Genomic DNA, 23,159 nt, shown 5'->3' with positions numbered 1-23,159 from the left:
ATGTTACCATTGTTACCTATAGTATGATATCTAACTGATATTACTTTCCTGTGTGATTTAAGAAAATGAATTCATTTAACGCTTCTGACTATCGTCCCTAGTTAGTATGAAAATTTTAATATGATTTCCTCAGAAAAATAATTAGCACATGTTTGCAATACGGTTTTTGATACTAGGTCGTTCTTCTGTCATTAGCAGAAACATTAAGTATTATTCGTATGTTTTGTCTTGGCATTTTATATTTTTCTGCTTACTAGGCGAATCTAAAGACAATGCATAATTCATTTGTTACCAAGGTTATATTATTTACTCAATTTTACTGCAATTCTAATTTGTCTCATTATACAATCTAATTGAATTAAGTTTTGTACTACATATTTCATTTGAGTAGGTAATTTTTTACGACCTGGGTTTTGGTCTTTGGGAATCTTTAGGCACTGTATGCAACAAATGCAAATGCACTTGTCATTCATTGGCAATCATGCAATTTAATATTTTTTTATTTTTATTCAAAATCCGCCCAGATTTGAGAAGCGAGTGTGAGTGCTTCTATTAGATTTGGCCTTTCGGAAAAAAATGCCATCAATTACAAGATGCTGCCGAGAATCAAGTTCCTTTTTAGGTGTTTACCCCCATTTTATTTTATTTATTGGTACTTAAGACGATACATCAGTGAAACGGCAAATAATTTTCAACTATAGGCGCGTCAAAATTTTGAACTCGCTGGCATTCGGAGAGCGAATTTCGAGGTGTGAATACGTCAATTTGTTTCGTGATGGCGACAGGGGTATTAATTCTTAAATCGTGTAAAGATGACTAAAAAACGTTCCCCATTATTTGAAAAAGAAAACATGTCAATAAATATATTATTTTTATTAGTAATAGAACAATAAACATAACATTAAATGGACGCATGTTGACTTTTTATGACAAATTGTGTTTTGTTCTGCACGCGTCATTTGCACAATCTTCGCGTCGCGTAGTCATGATTATTTTAGACCGTGTCTCAACTGAGGTATAGCCTTAAAAATTTCTCGAAATCTTAATGATTTTTCGAAAAATGAGAATCTACAAATTACGTACTGAAATAATAAAACTTGAGAAACGAAAATCATCTATTCTCATTATTTCTTGGAAAATTTCGTGATAAAATCACCACCACATGCTGTAATGCTTTGATTTTAGTTAAATTTATAAAATAACAGAAAGTGTTGCCCCTCACTGAACCATTCATTGACCATGTCGAAAGTGTCACGGGGTGGAGATGCATAGTTTTATTTATAATGACGTTGACAATTAAATTTAGATAGTTTTTTTCTGTTACTATCTACTGTTATTGCTTATGCGTGGTCACAGTTCAGAGATGGCGAACATTTCCGGTGCGACACCACGCATCGGAAGTTGACTCTACGGCCAGCTTGAATGACTCTATTTTATCGCAAAAAGGATCGTCAACCGGTCCCAATTTGTAGCGCAGTGGTCATTGTTAAACCCACGCCGCTTGTAAATTAGCATTTAATTCAATAAAGGTTGTCTGCGTTTTGCGTAGGAATCGAATTTAATGTTGCTGCTATGTCGATATGAATCCCAACTCAAAACCCAACTCAACTTGCCCAATAGACGTCAGCTTTACACACGCTTGATGCGGATTTGAAGCGTCCGCACTAGGGATTCCAATCCCGGGATCCCGAGCTATTTTCGATACCTATGGATCCCGGGATTGATAAACATAATCCCGAATCTTTCGGGATTGATTTTTTTTATCAATTTTTATGGAAAATAAAATAAAAACGAAAATATAACAGAAAAAAATATTTTTAATAACAAATAACTACATTAGAAATAAACTGATTTTGAATGAAGTTTGATTTATACCCATGTGTAAGTTGCCGATTCATTTTATTTTTTCACATAAATATATAAAAATGAGAAAGATTGAAAAAAACAATGCTTAGCACTATTAACAAAGTAATTCCACGATGATCTCATACATTTTACGGCAGTTTCATATTTGGCTGACTAATTAGATTTATGAAGCGGAAAGGCCATAAGTATACCATGATTTGCTTTACTATTTTAAATCTCGCTAACCCATTCATAAGTCTTTACTATCAGAAACAGCAATCTCATATTATATTCACATTATTATTTATATTACAATATATACTCCATTAAACTTATGTATTTCCAAGATTGAACGTATACCTACATTATTAACAATAAATGTCTTAAATAGTATAAATTATACTAGATTTATTTTTGACCGATTTTATCTATGTTATTTGTAAATATACCAAGTATATATTAACAATGGAAAAAAATGCCAATCCCGGGATTGTCAAATTGTAATCCCGAAATCCCGGGATCAGAATTTTAGCTCGGGATTGGATTCCCTAGTCCGCACACATTTAATCAGAGCGATATCAACTGCAATAATATTCTGAGGGGACTCGCATTATATCCAAGCAAAAGTTACTCAACATTTCTCTCTTATTTATACAGCCCGTAACGTTTCAGAATGGTTGCATCTGTCAAATGTGTTCAGCTTCCGTATCAATCGAATGCAGATCTTATCACGAAACCAGACCATTTTCTAAAAAAATGTGCACCAATAATTAAACGAGTTGTCAACCCCGTTTACACACAGGTGAGTTAATTGGTTGCAGCGCGGACGCACGACTCACGAGTGTAAACGGAAGTCACCGGAAGGCGGCGGACTGACGCCTGAATATTAAAAAAAACTATACTAAAAGTATTGTATTGTCATTCATTTGTATCTCGCATTGTCCGTTGACGGAGCGTGCCTACAGTGATTGTGATGTTTCGAAGTCTTGCCGTGGAATAGAAAATGATTTATTAATGATTATCTGTCATTCATTGTTTGGACAAAAAATATCGAATGACCACTCAATGTTTTGTATTAATTTACGATAATGCCGATACCGTATTCGTATTCTATTTTTACTTCTACCTATCTGATAAGTAGTTACTATATTTAGGCAGGTAAATAAATATATTACTAAGTATATACCCAATTAATAAATTTATTTTGATTTATCAATAGCGCAAATTTTTTTGTGTTCTAAAATTAAAAAAATATATTCTTAATAGCAGTGTTGCCGACTCTCGACGACAAAAATATCTAATTTATCTTCATTGTTGACGACATAGGTATATCAGAACATTCTTTTAGGTTAGGTGATAGTGAAAGGTTCAGTGAAACCAAAACCCATCATCTAAAGAAAAACATTTATTTTATTCAAATAATGTAATGATTTCATTAAAACATAAAATTGAGGAATGACTATTTAATTTTGAGGTTAATTTTAAACTGCTTGATTGAAAGATTTGATATCGACTGCATATATTATAATATGATGTTCGAGTGACGAATACTTAATAATTATCGTCTGAGCTCGTTAGTTATCATTTATGTTGATATATGTTACTATAATGAAAAGCGCTAGATAACAAGTGAATATTCTAGAAAAAGACCTTTTTTCACCCCCAAGTCCAGAGAGGCCATATCGGACATTGAATTTTGCTGTAAGAACCGGAAACCGCGACGTCTTCAAACGTGGTGCCGGTGACTGACGAATACACGATAAATGACGCAAAAACAAAATATATAACCGTTAAATTCTCGAAAACCACAGAACAAATAAATAAGTACTTGGTGGTGAATATATAATTATGTAGATATACAAAGTGTTCCTTGAAACATCTTGGTTTGATCCATTTAGGATGATTATTTTTTGGCATCTCAGCTGTCCCAACGTAGGTGCTTACCTGCTTGTTGTTGGTGGCTATTAAATACATCTATGCGCGGACCCACTCGAACATTCTATGCACCGGTGAATCAGATTTGAAGCGTGGGATGTGATTTTACAGGAGCGGATTGCACTTTAAACATTATTGGAATTGGAGTCTTGGGCCAGATCAAATTTTTGGCTGTGCTATCTTTTATATAATATGTACTTGCATTTACGTAGAGTTAAATGCAAAGACTGGATAATAAATGAAGGACGCTCACAACGTGGCATTTAAACTTAAAAATAACCGGTTATAATCAAGCAAGTTAACCAACAATATGAAGTTAACTGTCAGTACCTTGAAGAGAGAAGAAAGCTAATAAACAATGTTAAACAATACAATAGAATTCCACAGCAGATCACTGAAAATGTCTCTGCGAAGCGCATTGGTTAGTCTTGCAATCCTCGCTAATGGTGTTTGATAAGCCTAACACGAGGAAACAGTTCTGATCCAGGAGAGGCCATGGCTGCGACCACGTAGGTAAGTAGGTAATTGACGGATACAATATATAAATTCAAATTCTTCAGAGCGTCAGGATTGGATAGGTACCTACTATCCCTCGTGAGAGCAGGCATTATAGGAAATAACAAACGAAGAATTGTTTAATTGGTAAACACATAGTAAAATTCTTAACACCGCATTTTCGATTTCCGAAATAAAGCAATGGCTTCCACCCTTTTGGTTATCGATCTGTTTAAGCTGTTTGTTTTACGTATACACTATCGGCTATATAAACGATTTTACAGATTTTTTTCCATTGGACATATACTAATATCGTACTTAGTATTCTATTATCGGATACCCGGAGTGTCTAGGACTTATGACTATACTCGGTTAAAACAAAATGCTGCCTATTCGACACTTTCGTTCTGACAGTGCTGTTTTACAGTAGCGAGTCATGGTACCTCACGAAGACTCATAGCAACCGTATACTATGCTCAGAGAACAGATGTTTGCGGCGGTATGACATTAGGAGTAGATATCAAGGTGATAGGAGACCCAATCAAGCAGTCTCGTTTAGAGTGAATAGACGACGTTGGCTCGGCCACGTGTTGCGGGCGCCTGAAGAAAATTATAAACTGTTTTTCCGGAATCCTGGATTTATTTACTATTTAAATATTATATTACGTAGCAAGAAGACCGACGAGCGGCAGGGATTCTCGGATGCACCGTGCGATATCCATGCTCTAGCTAAAGGGCGGATATTGCCGAAGAATGTTCTATTATTGGTTTTAGGCTTGATGGCAGCGTTGCAAGTTGGCATATACTGAAATCTTTAGTAGACCTGTGAATTTCTCATCACTTCATCTCTATAGCGTAGTGGCGGCGAACATTTGGCACGCTGGCAGATGATTTTGCATGGCACGCGAATGTTTTATTTTGAAGAGAAAAGTATATAATATCTATAATAATAATAAATGACAGATCGCATTGTATAAAAAATAGCACACAAATACTCTTCAAGGATAAGCATTACGTTTAATGTACAGACCTACAAACATATCTGAAGAAAGGGATGGGGGAGCCACTGTCGAAAACTACCCAATCAAGACTCGTAACTGGACCAAATCTGACATTCGAATGATATTTTCAAAATGGCGTCCTATGCTAGTTCGTAGTTCCATTTTTGGCCATTCTATAGATAAGTTTGTAGGTCTGTAAATATATAATTTCATAGGTTGGTCGTTAGGCTTTATGCGTCACAAATAATATTATTGCACTAACCTCATTAGGCTGCGGGGGAAGCCAACGCCGCTAACCTCTGATTTTGATCGATTTATAATGTTTGACTGTAGCGAGAGAATGCTTCATCTGATCGGAATAATTCTGATGTCAATCTGGGAGTAAAAAACCAAACTAAGTAATACAGTAACACAAAATATCATTTATATTTTATACCCACAAAGTGGGTGTACCAAATACGAAACAAAAACTTGGTGAAGCTTGTGTATATACTTCTGGGAGACCGTTTCAAAATTGCTGTACCGAAATGTATGGCGTAATTAACACAATGCTTACGGGCCCTTTTAATTAATTTTCTAATTAACGTGTTAATTTGCATTTGAAACGTAATTAGCAAAAACACAATTTTGTGCGGCCCGTAAGCTATAGGTTAAAAAAGCGATAAAGCTGTAATATTGTGTGTGCCATGTTTTGTGAGTAGTATTTAGCCAGAACATCAGTTAATAGAATTCCCAAAAACTATTTTTTTCTGCATGCAAAACTGCTCGGCACGTCAGATAGTCGAAAAATAATATTTGGGAAATTTTGGCACGCGTACGTAAAAAGGTTCGAAAACCCTGCTATATAATATAGATAAAATAAGGTTTTCTTTATCGTCTTTGGTTAAATGATTTTTGTCTTTCCACTGTGCCGCCCTGTACAGCTGGCGCCTCAAGCAGTAGCCGTGTAATGTCACGCCTCATTCCAGAACTGGCATTTATATTGTAGATTATTTATTATACCACGTATTTGTTATGCTGCATTTGAATCTTTGAATAAACCTCAATTTCATTATTATTCACAATACGACGAATTGAAGCAACGGGCGGCGTGCGTGGGTGGGCGCACAGATCGAAATAAATTGGTATCTAAGCAAAAGAGTAAGCATTGTTTTGTGTGATTTAATTTCTATTTCCTCGCATTAGGTAATTAGTCCAGTCAATCTGTACTTTTTGGTTGCAAAAGGTCGGGTAGAGATTTTTTTCCCCTACTTGTATATAATGATAATGAGTACGAAAAAAACGATTTTGCCAATTCGGATGACTTCGGCACAACTTTTGGCGGGCAAAAAACCGCAAATTTTTGGGATTTTTTTTGGTTTTTTGCTTATATCTCAAAAATGGTCGGTCGTAGCAAAAATATAGTTATATACAATTTTAAAGCTTATTAAATTTCCTAAATTTTTTATATCATACGTTTTTTTCTATCTCTGGCCGTTTAAGAGATATTTGCTGTTAAAACAGTATATATGTATTTGAAAACACGCGTTTTAGTAAAAATCAAACTTTAATGAGAAGAAATACCATTTTAAACTTAAGATCTTACAAATAAACAGTTTGGGGTTACAAACTAGACTTTATGGTCAATGGGCCCAATATGTTTAAAGATTTAATTTTTTTAAAGTTTTACAAACTAGACTTTATGGTCAATGGGCCCAATGTTCCAGATGGTGCGTGAGGGCGGGGTGAGGGGTAGTGGGAGTGGTAGAAAGGGCCACATTCCAACACCCCCACCAGTACCGCTGGTGCCACGACACGAATCAGTACCATTTTTGTTTTAGTTTAGTCTCCATCGCTTTGTCTTTGAAATAAAAAATATATTTTATTATTCCCATTGTATTTAGATAGGTATTGATCCATCCTGATTGGCATCCTTTGGTGACATTGCGAAGATGTATTCGGATTATTTGACAAAACACTATAAGTCACAAATTGAAGTTGTATTTGACGGATATCCATCCAATGCTGCATCCAGTGGGACAAAGTTTGTAGAAAGATTACGCCGCATACATTTAAAATCACACCCTGAAATTATGTTTCAAGGAAACACTGTCAATCAGGTGAACCAGAAACTTTTTTTGAGCGACGAAAATAATAAAAAATCGCTTTTCTTACAGGTTGGCATAAAAGTGAATCAGGCAGAAGAGGATGCCGATGTTTTAATTGTAACTACTGACATTTTAAAAGCAAATGAATTCAAAAGTGTAGTAATAATAGGTGAAGATGTTGACCTTCTTGTACTGATGTCGGCAAGAGGACAATTCTTGGACAACTTAGTATTTCTAAAACCTGGAAAGGGAAGTAAACCAGATGTGTTGTTCTTGACAAAATCGTTTAAATATGACGCACGTACCATTCTTTTCACACACGCGTCCAGTGGGTGTGATACAACATCCTCTCTATTTGGCCATATAAAGATTAAATTGTGTGGTATTTTGGAGAAGAATATTCAGTTGAAGGAAGTGGTCACAGTATTCAACAATCCAGACGCCAGCCCTGATGAAATACATGTAAGGAGCTGCATTGCAAGACTTTGAAGACGTACAACCTTTGCCTACTCCACCTCCACCAAAGCGGCAGAAACGGTTAAAAAATTAAGATGTTTGGTGAATATTATTATTCTGTAGGTATTAACATTTGTTTTGCTATCATTACTAAAACTATCACCATACTTTATTTGTAAGATCTTAAGGGGGAGAGGCATAGAAATTAATTATACTTCATTATCAAATTAAATCTTTAAACATATTTTAATCGATCAATACCTATCTAAATACAATGGGAAAAATAAAATATATTTTTTATTTCAAAGACAAAGCGATGGAGACTAAACTAAAACAAAAATGGTACTGATTCGTGTCGTGGCACCAGCGGTACTGGTGGGGGTGTTGGAATGTGGCCCTTTCTACCACTCCCAATACCCCTCACCCCACCCTCACGCACCATCTGGAACATTGGGCTCATTGACCATAAAGTCTAGTTTGTAACCCCAAACTGTTTATTTGTAAGATCTTAAGTTTAAAATGGTATTTCTTCTCATTAAAGTTTGATTTTTACTGAAACGCGTGTTTTCGAATACAAATACACTGTTTTCAACAGCAAATATCTCTTAAACGGCCAGAGATAGAAAAAAACGTATGATATAAAATTTTTAGGAAATTGAATAAGCTTTAAAATTGTATATAACAATATTTTTGCTACGACCGACCATTTTTGAGATATAAGCGAAAAACCAAAAAAAAATCCCAAAATTTCGCGGTTTTTTGCCCGCTAAAAGTTGTGTCGAAGTCATCCGAATTGGCAAAATCGTTTTTTTCGTACTCATTATCATTATATACAAGTAGGAAAAAAAATCTTCTACCCGACCTTTTGCAACCATGACGTATTTTTCAGTCTAATTTGACTGGACTAAATGCACTATCTGACTATATTATAACTGGCAGTCTTCTTCCTCATTCTCCCATCGTCATTCTTCTGTCTTCAACTTACGCATAATATTTTACTCACGCGGCAGGCCGTGAGTGATGCAATACGAATCAAGTGATACGACATAGTCCCGTTTGTTTGCTCATGATTATGTTGTAAAGGCCGTTAAGTAAACTGATTAAGGAAATAAAAATATGAATTATTAATGCTTAATAGTATTATGTATATTACAACTGGGTATAGGTATGTGCTTTTCACATGTTCACGACTCGATCGACCGATTTACCTTTGGTGAGTGTGTCGAGTGGCTGAAGATGCCGAAGGGCGAAACCCGGATTGCAAAAAACGACTCAAATGGAATGCTTAGATTCATCCATGCTTCCATCATCTCGACATATCGCAAGATTCCGTTCAGAAGTTCAAAAGAAAATAACGTACCTGCCATAATCACTAGTCTATAAATTGGTCAGATAGCAGTGGCGAAGTGGTGAGGTGCGTCTACAGTGTAGACGTAGAGGGACGCGCGCATATCCTATTTGACCATTGTCGATCGCGCGGGTTTATCCGAGCTCTCGATCGAATGTGATATTTATTTATTTAAGAATACAAAACATTGTGGACATAACAAATCTAAATTCAAGACGTAGGTACACAACATGAGATTTACATTATAACAAATATTACCCTCACAAGAGAGAAGAAGAGAATATAATAATAATAACAGAAAAACAAATTAAATCAAAACATACTTAAGTACAATTTAATACAGAAAAATATAATTTTGGAAACAAAAAGCATACAATTTTACACAGAAAAATAAAGTTTCAAATACTAAATGCAAAGTACATCACTGAAAATGCCTATGTCTTTAGGGAGCGCATTTACTAAACTTGCACCCCTCGCTAATGGTGCCTGATAGGCTTGACACGAGGAATCGGTTCCGATCCAGAATAAATCATGGCTGCGACCACGTAGGTAATTGGCAGGTGCATGTAAATTCAAATTTATTAGGACACCATGATTGGAAACCATCCCTCGCGGCTAAGTGTTTCAAGGGAAGAAGAGACCGACGAGATTCAAGAGAGTGAAAAGTAAGCATGTCTTGTAGATATTGATAAATGGGTTGGCTGGGTAGAGTGATCCGCGTCTAGATCCAACCATTGTCCATCTCATGATATCAGTATATTTTTTCAATGTGTGTATCTGTCTACTTCTCGTACTGCGCCAGTAGATACTAAACTATATGTTTATTATTTACTTAGACGCACACTTCGTGATTCAGTACTTGGTGTTTGTACGTTCTAGTTTCTGATTTCTTTTCATGATTATTGAAGCTGAAAAGAAGTGAAAATATTCTTATCATTACATTCAATGCTCTGGTAGATATTAGTAAAAAAAATATTGAATCACTATGAATAATAATATTGACTTAGTGAGAGTAGTCAGTGAGTTACCAGGCTATTCACCTAATGCCCTTTTCTTCGATTGGATGAGTTGAGAAATCGTGCCAATAATATTGATGAATGATTATTTACTATGGCCACAATACCCAAAGGCCAAAAGAGCGTCGAGTTACTTATGATTGTTATTGAAACTTGCATGTAGCGTTTCCGAAATGATAATTTATCAATGTACAGATAGGTATGCGTCCATGCGGAATGTAATGTGTATTATATTATAACTTATAAGTAATTAGAGTGCCTTTAGGTCCAAATTACACTGGTAAATTCGTACACCGATCGTTTGTAACCTATTGTTTCCTATCTTGAAATGTTACCTTGGATCTTTCACTGGAGTCGTGGCCAAAATAGAATGATTCTTATTTTTCCCTCACGACTTAATCGAAGATCGGTGACAGTTGGGTCATTGATTATCGTGTGTTTTCGGTAATCGTCGGAACGGATGGAACGATTCAAAATGACGATCCGGCTTGAGAGTCTGTCGGTATAATTTGAGCTTTAGAGGGAGCACATTCCATCCTTATTAGGGTGTTTTCTGGATGATAACTGAAATGCCGAATCCAGACCAGGGCAGCTTTTTTTATACGACTGAGAAAATACTATGTTCCCATGATCTTACCTTTACCTGCGAGTCAGAACGAGAATGGTAAGTCTTTTTGGTCATACTCTTGGTACGGTTTCGGTCATCAGCAAGAATGACACAATTACGAACGTTGGAGTTGACGTTGAAAAAGCCAGTAGTCTCGTCGCCAGCCCTATACAACGGTATCATGGCATGGAAATGTCGAAAGACAAAGGTTTTCACCGATTCTGACTTAGTTCCCCCCCCCCCGCTGATTACGAATCTGCCGGGTGCCACTTTGGTACCTTTGGGCATGCCGCCATATTTTTAAAATGCCGACTAAACTGGATTTTGGATATGCAATAAAACTTTTACAATTATATGAAAAGATCGTTAAATTCTACACAAGACAATTTTGAAACTGTGAAGACGGTTTTGCCATAGAGTAATAATTAATATTAGCGTTTAGCTTTCTTCTCGTTTTTCGACTTATATTCTTAAAATGAAGCAAACGACCCTGTTTGATTTTTTATTACTTTTAATATGAAGGTGTCCTTTAGCTCAATCCATTCTACTCGGTTCCTTGTTTTTACTGCCACGTAATTCCACCCAAACTTAACAATTAGTCAATCCAGCGTATATTGGGCGTCCTTTTGGTCGTGTATCACTTCTAGTTCTACTGGATTATCGAATTCTATTAGTTAAAAAAAGAATAAAGATTTTTCTCAAGAATTCTCGAGGTAAAAATATTCTTAAATTCGAGAATTATTCTCGAATCACGAGGAACAAAAGAGTAGAGAAATCACAAGCTATATATAATATTATGATTTGCCGGCGAAGTGAGCTGGAGAGTTTATTTATGATATAGCGAAAGATTGTTTTTAATTTGTTCGTTCATTGAATGAATGCATGGTTTACAACATACAGTAAATGTTCGGTTTGATTTTAAACTTACGGAGTTATGCGTATAAAACGGCCTCCGGAATGCAGTTATCGACACCCTTTCTCCCCAACCGTCTCGCCGAACTTGCGGATCCAACTGTAAGGGAACTCCTTTGTCTACAGTCTACCTACACAATAATTTTTCAATTCTAATGTGATACTTTTTCGGATATACCTTCTTTATTAAATACAAAGACGTAGTAGTAGTTCGTCAAAAGTCGATATGTTATGTATCAATTTGATCCAGACGCTGGAATCAAACATTGCTGTTGCTACCCACGGATTTAAAGACGAGGGTTCTGTCCACTATTAATAACATGCTATTAGTGAATATAATTATGATAATATTATATAGAAATCTCTACCAATACCAAATGTATCGATTGGTCCGAGCCAGGAACATTAAATTCATACATTGATAATTTATTCCAGATCCATTGATAGATAACTCAAATGCTCTTTAATTTTATGCGCTCAGCTATTATTAGCATTAGGGATTGATACCGGGATTTCGAACAAATCTTTTATTCAGACATGCCGTCGTTTGGGATTATAGGATTGATAAATTTGGATGACCCATTGAATACTTTTTATATATTAATATAAAGCATGAATCAAAAAAGACATTTCATAATATGTAAACCATACAATATCACTACACAATTCCTTGTTTTAAAATTCAAATTTCGAGAGTTTTATATCATAAAAAATTGTATTAAATTTATAAATACACACATATTTGTCGGGACTTCATGACTGATGATCGTGATATGGCATATTGATCTCGGGCAGCATCCTTCTCCATGACATAGTTCCACTTCTCTCGGCATTTTGCGGCACGCAGATCCTCTTCCAGCGGGAAACATGTGGCACTTTTGATTTGGTTCGTCCATCTGGAGAGCGTTCTCCCTTGTCCTTTTCGAAATTCGATCTGACGAAATAGTGTTTATAGATTGTCATCCTGATGGATGGCAGATTGTCTCGAAATGTCGAGCTCGCTGAAAATTTTGGGTATATCTGGGATGATGTGTTACGAAAAACAAAGCTTGGTTCAGATGGCGCATGTTTCACCGCGCGTTACGCGCTAGTACCATAAATGTGCTGCGCCCATATAACGCGTTTCATTTGGCAGAGGACAAGTTAGGTGACGTATTTCATTTTTGAATGGGCATTAAAAACAAAAGCGAGTGCGAAATTAAAGACAGAAAACTCAATCGTGACACACGGCTCATTTGAGTTTTAATATGTCGCGATATACTGGCAAGATATATTCTTGGCAGTGTACAAGCTAGGTGACCCAATTCATTTTTGAATGGGCATAAACAACGTCACATCGACATCACAGGCTGGTCGAGGCGCAACACGCGCGTACTCGAGAGTCTGGCGATCGCTCGAGCTTCTCGCGCGAGAGATGACATGCCGCGAGTGCATGTAGATGGTTCAATGAGGTCACCAGTACCTGGAATACGCGAGAGTCAAATCGCGCCACCTGGACAAGACTTAACAAAACAGAAATCGTCGGTTGACACTTTTAGTACTGTCTGACAACAGGATAGTCGATAATACGACATAATAAATCGATAAGTCGACACTAGTCCGTAACCGGAAGTCGCTGTAGTCGCATATGGAAGGCTTCTCAGTGACGTACCTGTCATGGCGGCAACGCGTGTTTAAATAATGTATGAGCTTTCTTTTTAGATGCGACTCTTTTTCTTCTTCGCAATTAACCAAAAGTTTACAAATAATAATTTTAATATCACTCCTGATCGTTTTATATATATTTTTATTATACGAAGCATCAAATTACGTCAATTGATAGATCTGTTCACAACGGAAGCGTAAAATGAAATGATAAATTTAGAGGCGTTCCTTATTTGAAACGGAAGTACGATTAACTGCATTAGTTCACAGTTTTAACACGTTGGAAGAAGAAGGAAGAAGAAGTTATTGTTCGACAATACATCATGCATTCGAGTAGGTACATGTAATATGTCTACAGATTTTTAAAAAAATTGTATTTTTTATCTAATCCCGATATTGAAATTGTGCCCTGCATTGTAAACCCTAATTGGTATATTTAGGTACGACGATAATATACTGCGTAGTAGCATTTACGAGTTTATTATGAATAGTAACGAACGAAGCATCGATCGCACTTTGGCTTGGACTCGTTGAACCATTTAATGATGCAAATTAGTTTACCTGTATAAGGTACGTTAACGGTTACACCTCATACGCATTGGTTGTTTGCACTCTATCGGAAATACGCAGGCAATACTCTTGTAAGCATTGACTTCCGCAGGACAAGCACTTGCATAGAAAATCTCAAAATTACGGTTGTTGGTAGATTTTGTCTTATTCGCAATATAAGTAGGTACCATTCATTTTTCATACGCTATACCAGGGATTCACAAACTTTTTCGTCAAAGGGATAATTTTCAAATCAAAAATATTTGGCGGGCCTCCCTTTTATAAATATTTTCTGTTTTAAAAAAATGATACAGGTTTAACATAAATCTCTCGGCCAATAATTGGTCCGCGGGACACACATTATGAACCCATGCGCTATGCGATATGAAATGGATACATACGGACATATTAGCAAAATATGACATGAACGTGAATTCGCATTTTTACCCAAATTACAATGTAACTAGAGTTCATTTTTCAACCGTGGCATGTTTTTGGCTCTGCATTCCGGTAAGAATTTTGGCCGCATGTTGTTTAACATTTTTTCATAGAAATTTGTACAATAATTTATCGGCGCGAGATCCAACCGCGTATTATTAACACGGGAGATTTTACTCAGTCGCGGGATTCGAATCCGCGATTCACGTGGTTACAGCTGATGGGCATTTTGCTGGGAGTTAAGATAGCCATACCTTAAGGTTATACTTCAGCTGAGGCATGGTCTTCGTGACTACGCGACGCGCAGATTGTGCAAACGACGCGTGACGAACAAAACATAATTTGTCATTAAAATTCAACACGCATCCATTTAATGTTATGTTTATTATTATATTAGTAATAATAATAATATATTCATTGACATGTTTTATTTTTTGAGTAAATGTGTAACGTTTTTAGTCATCTTTACACGATTTAAGAATATATTCCCCCGACGCCATCACAAAACAAATTGACGTACTCACAGCTCGACTATCGCTCTCCGATTGGCAACGAGTGCGAAATTGCGTCCCACCTATTGTTGAAAATTATTTGCCGTTTCACTCATGTATGCTCTTAAAGTTTACTCCAATGTTATCTCGTCGTAAGATTTTTCGGTTCATCTCTTTGAACAGAGTTTGCATTCATCCACCATTTTCAAAATGGCAGGAGTTGTATTTTTAAAAATCTTTGACTAATAATTCGTTTGTGACAAGTGTCAGGCATAAAGCCCATTGACGGAGCGAGTGGGGCGCTCGCGTAAAATTTGTACAAGTGGCGCGTAAATCGTCGAAAATACAACGTAATCAAATACGCCAGCGCACATTGGATTTGACGACGCCTTGTGCCCGCGTGCCGCATGAGTCACCGTTTTTCGCTTCTCAGCGATACGATTTAACGAAAGTACAATGGAGTCCATTCATTGAACACAGCAAGCAAAATCACGCTCCTCGAAGCGTCGTCGATAAGACGGGCGAGAAGCCATTATTAAGAACAGTGTATGCTTTGTTTAGTTATTGCGTGTCCGATATTTAATTACAAGCCCGGAGAAATAATATAATATTTTTATTGCTTTGTTATGAGAGACGCTGTAATAATAATTATTTTGTGCTTCTTGGCCCCCTTATTACATAGGTGAAGGGTAATGCGCGGCAAGAGGCGTGTGTTTATGGTTATGAATATACGCTTCTTACGCCGACTGCGCCCGCTCGTCCGTCTTGATGGGCTTTATGCCTCAGACAACTGATCACATCGCATATAGCTAGCTGAGGACCGATAGCATCGGGTCTAACGCCATCTCTCGTAGTCCTAATGTACCTACTGTTCATTTGGTGGTGCGTAGGGCGCGGAATATAAATTAATTAAGAAACATTATCCGGACATGTTCAGGCCAAGTTAGCCCCAAACACAATAATACAGTCATCATCACACTACTCCTCGACGATACATTTTTGCGTTGGCCCAATATTATATTGTGCAACAAGAAACATCATTACATAATTTATGACGATCGATTGTTTAACGTTTCTTTGTCTTCTTCTTTCCAGGTCTTAAATTATTAGTCGACGGAGCGCTGGGATCTTCAACCACATTCCTCGTGCTGGGCATCCTTCTGCTGCTGTCAGGAGTCGCGTTGATCGGTAAGATATTTTGTTTTTGTGATCAATTTAATGTGCAGAATCCTCCATATTTTGCGCCTTGTATTATTTTCACTGTGACATATTAAACATAAACGTCATAAACAGACTCCAGTTTGAAAAAAATAACGTAATTTTTATTGCCATGTTAATAAAACAAATATACGGATCCAGTATACCTCTATCTAGTATATCTTATCAGGTATACCTATTGTATTAATTTTAACTGTGATTGAGTTAACCCTTAATATGGCAACCATTATTCAATTATTTAAAGTTTATAATAAGTATTAACCATTCATTTATAATTATTGAATTTATATGGTGCCGTTTCGATATTTTTACCGTTAAATGGCGATTATTTAAAAGAAATATTGATTAAGTATACGGGATATCTAAATTTAAAAAAATGGCAATCATATAAACGTCGTTTGCGACGTTGCATGAATACCGTGTCTGTCGCAGCTGTCATTATATTTTGATGTATCCTATGCATGCCAATAAAATTTGAAGTTACATATTATTTCGATTTAACGTAACTTGACATTCTGTGCATCTCGGGCTAGGAAACTGAATGTCATGTTAATAATACTATCCCCCGTTGGTATTGCCAGTTATTGCCATTTATGAAGCGTCAACGTTACGGACTATAATTGACATTTAGGGAAAGGTGAAGAGCCGCCGTATTATTATCTCTATGGTATAATAGTTATAGTCATATACTTCATAGTGTTACCCACCTTGGACTTTGAGTGACTAAACGAAACAAAGACAGCCGTCGACGCTTTCGCACAAAGGTTTCAGCTCCCAGTCGTTGTTTTCTGTATTTTTAGCTCCGTATCTTATGGTCCGTGGCGCAAATTTTGGGATCGTCAAATCGTTTTTGCCGTTCGCGATTCTTAGAGATAATGTTATATTAGCGTCTTCTTCTTCTTTAGGCGTGACATTATGTCAATTTATATCTCATATGAAAAATGCGGTAGAATAATATGCACAGTTAAGTCCAAAGAGTGTAGACTGTAGACTATTCCTAGATGGAATCATGGTGTATGTTGTATCGATCCAGAAGAGTTTTAGTACGGATATTACTTATTGACTTCACCCTCTCACGCCCCAGTTTTGGGGCATAGAGCAAGCACGTGGTCACGCCACTTCCCATCAACACGTCTCGCGCATTCCGCCAAGTTAGATCTGCAGCGCACGGATTTGTATGAATATAACAAAAACTATTACTGCTGATTGCTTGCAGCATTGAATGCATTTTTAGTACCTACTAACTCCGTCAAAATGTGTCATCACCTTGGATCTAATTCGATGGAACCCTAAATAGTCCGTAACCATTATCGGGATGACTCATAGAAATATGAGCAGGGTTGACTACGAGACACGGAAATTTCTCGCTCATAAGTTAATTTTATGGTCATCGAAAAATCGAATCGTAGGTAAACTACAAGTCATGGTACCAGCCCCGGAAAAAAGGTCGTGGATCCCACTCCTCACCCGCGTAGCTTGCTATTTGAAAGGCACGAAAAAGGTCGTGTAGGTATATTGTATGTGTATACTATCGTCTAAGGTAGATGAATTATAAAAGGAAATGCGTCTTTCACATTATCCATACGAAACCGAGGCGTGCGCGCGGTGCACTTGAAGTAAACAGCTATAGAGGTTATGGGTGGAAGCCATGACCCCTTCCGAGACTGGCATCATGACTTTTCGTGTACACTATCATCTCAGGTAGACGAATCAGTAAAGAAACTCCATCCGTCATATTATGTATACTCAGACCACAGAACAGATTAATAAATAGAATTCCGATAGGCTATTTACCAATACAGTAAATTTTGACGCAAGGTTGTGAATGTGTGAGTGTCCTATGAAAATGAACCACGCATTATAGACATGCAATAGTGTGTGTAATAAACCAATATTCAATGAGCGTCAATGCATACACCTAGAGCAGTTGTCAGTATTCGACGTAAGACGTATGTATTTACGTGTTTAAATTTATCCCGTATTCTTCCTTACTCGAGATCGGTTGCCTGCTTCTCCTTACCCGTTAGGTATTTCAGTTCCCATTATTTCTGAGTACCCTGACTCAGGCCCACCGTCCATCGGTCTATTGAGTAATTCTATATCGTCGATGATTGAAGTGTCGAGACATCACAAGTTCAATACAAACCGATCGCGAAATTCCACGACGCAAACCTACAGTAGCTTTTGATTTCACTTGTCGTGTTACATATTTCATACTTAGTGCAGGATCCCATAGACTTGTCGTATACATAATATGCGGAACGCATTCTGACAATTGGAATAGGTTTTAGGGGTCACCAAGATATATAATGTCGATGTTGCCAGGCGATATTAGTGGTCAATTTTTTTTTATTGAGGTTTTAATTTTTTTTCTTATAACCCACCAAAAATTGTTCTGAGTTCTTCAATAAAACCAAGACGGGATCAGGAATTGATTGAAAATGCAATAATTGTACCATGCCATCGGCATGGTCGTAGAACGGTCCGTCCCGTTTGAAAAAATAAAAATAGCGGGTAGTGAAATGTGTTCAAAATTATCGATTCTTAGGACCCTTCTTGGCTTAAATTATTTTATTTAGTAGCATTTTTGTATATGGCAGAGGTTCATTCGTCATTTGTCTTGGATACGAATTATTTTCTCGTAACTCATAGTCAAGTTGTAGGACATCAATGGGTCTATTCTATACTTATCGACCGCTAAAGTGATAAAGTGATAAATATTATCAAACTTAGGGTAGGTTTGTATCAAAATATTAGCACGTATTGTAACAATTACACGAAGTTGGTTTTTATTGTTGCAATAAGTGCTATATTTTAACAGAACCTATCTTGCTGCTGTTAAAATATCGCACTTATTGCAAAAATAAAAACCAACTTCGTGTAATTGTTACAATAAGTGCTAATATTTTGATACAAACCTACCCTAAGTTTGATACTATTTATCACTTTAGTGTTCGATAAGTATAGAATATACCCACAAGAGGCTCAAATAGTGGAACATATGAGCTTTCCCGTAAATAAACTTATGCTGAAGGCTTTAAACAGTGTAAATACAATGAATCATATGTGCATATCACTCTTGACAAATTTAAACATTCAATATTTTGGGAAATAAATTTATGCCGAAGCTCATTCGCTATTGGTTTTTGTTTATATAATAAGTAAGTGCAAAATTTTTCCAGGTCTTGAAACTGCTGTGGTCTCCAATAAACCATTTCCTAAAGCTGAAAGTGCATCCTGAACAAAACTCGTTGACGAGATGGTTAAAGCTTGTTTCTTTGTACATATGCAGTCACTAGTGGTGTCGCAGCCGGTTAAACAATGTAATGCTGGTATAATATTACAAATATTTTCGCCAAGAGATTCAGCTGCCAAATGGCATTCTGAAACATGGAATTTCTTCTGAGATCCCTCAAACCATAATCCATGGCAACCAATCGTTGCAAGTTTATTCCAGAAATGAATGCCTAAAATTAAAACATCTGTATCGGGACTGTGATAATCTCCAAATTTTGCATTTTTACAGCATGAAATATATGACAGAACATTCTAGACTCCAGAGTCTGCTTCTAAATGATTTTGATTTTAAATCAATGGCGTCAGTGAAAATTGATCCCTGCAATTTAAACCATTGTGTGGGGTCGTCAAATCCACCACAATGTACAGCTCACTTTTTCCGTTGATTTTTGCAAATGTGGGAGCATTTTTGCAAATACATTTAACAAGCTGTAATTTATTTTGAGGGCTCACAAAAAAATCTTTGCAATTAATCCACCACATACCTACTACATACACTAAGGGACAATCTCCAAGGCTTAGATATTATAAGCATTTACACTGTTTAAGGGCTTCAGCACAAGTTTATTTATGGAAAAGCTCATCTGATCCACTATTGAGCCTATTGATTTCCTACAACTTCTAACAATTATGAGAAAATAATTTGTATCCAAGACAAATGACGAATGAACTTCTGCCAAATTATTTGGTTAAACCATGCAAATGTAATTCTGACTGCCGTACATTATCACGTAGTTATAAGAAATCGGCTTTGACACGAATATCATTGTGCAAATGTGTAAGTATTGTTTGTAAAAACTGTGATCATGATACCTAAAGCAGTTTGAACACTTGACTTCTTGTTTCTTTTTTTTAATAAATGTGTAGGTACTTAGTGTGGTTAGTGGTTATCGTTATTTCATTTATTCACCTACCTATATATGTAACCTACACTGTTTCTGGATTAACCATAATACTTAAACGAATGTCATATGCATAGATATAGTAAAGAAACCAATTTAGGTGATTATATACAAAAATGCTACTAAATAAAATAATTTAAGCCAAGAAGGGTCCTAAGAATCGATAATTTTGAACACATTTCACTACCCGCTATTTTTATTTTTTCAAACGGGACGGACCGTTCTACGACCATGCCGATGGCATGGTACAATTATTGCATTTTCAATCAATCCCTGATCCCGTCTTGGTTTTATTGAAGAACTCAGAACAATTTTTGGTGGGTTATAAGAAAAAAAATTAAAACCTCAATAAAAAAAAATTGACCACTAATATCGCCTGGCAACATCGACATTATATATCTTGGTGACCCCTAAAACCTATTCCAATTGTCAGAATGCGTTCCGCATATTATGTATACGAAAAGTCTATGGGATCCTGCACTAACTCGCACATCGCACCTAATAAGGTAATAAATAAGCAATAATAGTTTTTTATGTCGATGGGCAGTATCGTATTGCGATGGGTATCGATTGCTTGCAACCACTGACCGCAATTTGATAACCGAGTACCGAGTATCGAATGATTTTAGCGTGCTGCACATAGGTAATTTTATTTCTGGCGTGCATAATTATTTTAGAACTGCGGTTGTCGATCGGCTGCACTAAGTAATTATGTATAATCGCTAAAATTCAGTATTCTGTAAAACACGTCACTTTATTTTGTATAATACACAAGCCCCATATGGGCCTACTCAAACCCCAGGCACATTAAAATCTTTCAGACCATACAAAACAAGGCATTACGACAAATCACAAATGCACCGTGGTTTGTACGCAATACTACACTTCACAAAGACCTTAAAATAGAAACCATCCACGGACATTACAGAAGAAATTCTACAAGTCCATGGTAAACCATCCCAACGCGACTATTAAAAACTTATTAACCGAAAATGGAAGCGACACAGACTACGCCTATAGGAGGCCGAAGGCAATCCTGCCGGTCAAGCAACCACCATAGTTCCTTCACATCCATACTACAGACTTCATATCATCCGAGCGACTAACCTGTTATTTTTCAGCGGAACAAGGAGAGACATTGATACCCGACCCTCTCCCGAAGATAATAAAAGATGAAGGGCACCCCGCCGCCTGACGCAAGTACGGGCGGAAGGAACCTTCCTCCCTAGTATTAAAAAATATAAATACTCGTATTCCAAAAACATAGGGACATAAGTATAAAAGATTAAATACTGCTCGGGGGAGACAATCGGGCTATCAATGTCATAGCAGAGATTTCACCACCACCTGATCAGTGATGTGACCTAAATCTGGGTTACATCACTGCCAAGATGAAGAAAAAACTGTATTGTTTATGTATGAAATTATATAAACTTGTACTTAGCCAAAGCCTACAAAAACCAAAATTGTAACTGAGATGAAGGAGATAGAGGGCAGAGCCCTGGAGCTCCAAATTTATGTACGAGGGTGGGTCAATAATTCCTTAGAAAAAAGCATTAAAACAGTTTTTATTTTTGTATTTTTTTTTATTTCTCAACATAATCTCTTTGGAGCTCAATACACTTGGTTAGACGTTTCTCAATTTTTTTTAAACCGTCAGAAAAATAAGTTTTCGGAAGGTCCTCAAAATAAGCATTTGTCCGATCGATGACTTCTTCATTTGAAAAAAAACGTTGTCCACTTAGCCATTTTTTTAAGTTTGGGAAAAGGAAAAAGTCACTGGGGGCTAAATCTGGCGAATACGGTGGGTGGTCGACCAATTCGAACTTCAATTCTTCAATTTTAGCCATTGATCGTAAACATGTGTGAACACGGGCATTGTCCTGATGAAAGAGGATTTTTTTCCTGTTTAAATGAGGCCGTTTTTCTTCAATTTCGTTTTTTAGCTGGTCCAATAAAGATGCATAATAATCCCCTGTTATTGTTTTTCCTTTTTCCAAATAGTCAACGAAAATAATTCCACGTGCATCCCAAAATACAGTAGCCATAACCTTACCAGCTGATTTTACGGTTTTCGCCTTCTTTGGACATGGTTCGCCTTTCGCAATCCACTGCTTTGACTGTTCTTTCGTCTCGGGAGTATAGTGGTGTATCCATGTTTCATCTACAGTCACAAAGCGACGAAAAAATTCATCCGGATTGCGTTGCATGAGCGACAACAGGGCTTTAGAGGCCACCACCCTATTGCGTTTATTGTCGACTGTGAGCAAACGCGGCACCCATCTTGCAGAAACTTTTTTCATGCCCAATTTGTCATGTAAAATAGAAATGACGCTACCTTTTGAGATCCCTGTAACCTCAATTATCTCACTCAACTTTAATCTTCGGTCACTTAACACCATATCGTGGATTTTATTGATCATTTCTGGTGTAGTCACCTCTACAGGACGTCCTGAGCGTGGTTCATCCTTTGTTGATGTACGACCACGTTTAAATTCATTTAACCAGTTATAAATAGTTGCAAGTGAAGGAGCAGATATGCCGTGAACTAAATCCAACTCATTTTTTATTTCCTTTGCTGTTAACCCTTTTATATTAAAATGTTTAATAACAGCTCTAAACTCAATTTTCTCCATTTTTGTAAACAAGCAAATTTTTTTTTTAAATGTACGAGAAACACAACAACCCGACCAATCTGATTGAAACTTCGCAGCATACTGAATCGGTAGTGCCGCTGCATGAAAACAAACCGCTTACAGTACTAGTCGCGCCACCTGTCGGCTTTTCTAAGGACTTATTGACCCACCCTCGTATTAAGGCTATACACTGAAGAAAGTATATGGCTGGACTTTGAAGTCAAAACAACTGGGGTTATCTATACTAATAAACAAAATGTTGTGATTTCAAAATATCTACTT

The 23,159-nt window shown here is 36.7% G+C and overlaps 1 protein-coding gene across 1 annotated transcript in view; it reads left to right on the top strand.

Annotated features, from left to right (window-relative positions):
* The window catches only part of LOC147070046 (uncharacterized), a 71,532-nt gene that overhangs the window by 32,596 nt on the left and 15,777 nt on the right, over positions 1–23,159 (top strand). Inside the window, exon 2 of the mRNA XM_085949997.1 lies at positions 15,920–16,012. Coding sequence (XP_085806123.1) covers positions 15,920–16,012 — 93 coding nt within the window. The remainder of the gene's footprint in view (positions 1–15,919; positions 16,013–23,159) is intronic.

The sequence above is a fragment of the Rhyacophila brunnea genome, unplaced genomic scaffold, assembly GCF_057557595.1.
Source record: "Rhyacophila brunnea isolate RB1 unplaced genomic scaffold, BYU_Rbru_1.0 scaffold_22, whole genome shotgun sequence".
Taxonomy (NCBI): Eukaryota; Metazoa; Arthropoda; class Insecta; order Trichoptera; family Rhyacophilidae; genus Rhyacophila; species Rhyacophila brunnea.
This window is presented reverse-complemented; position numbering and strand designations above follow the sequence as displayed.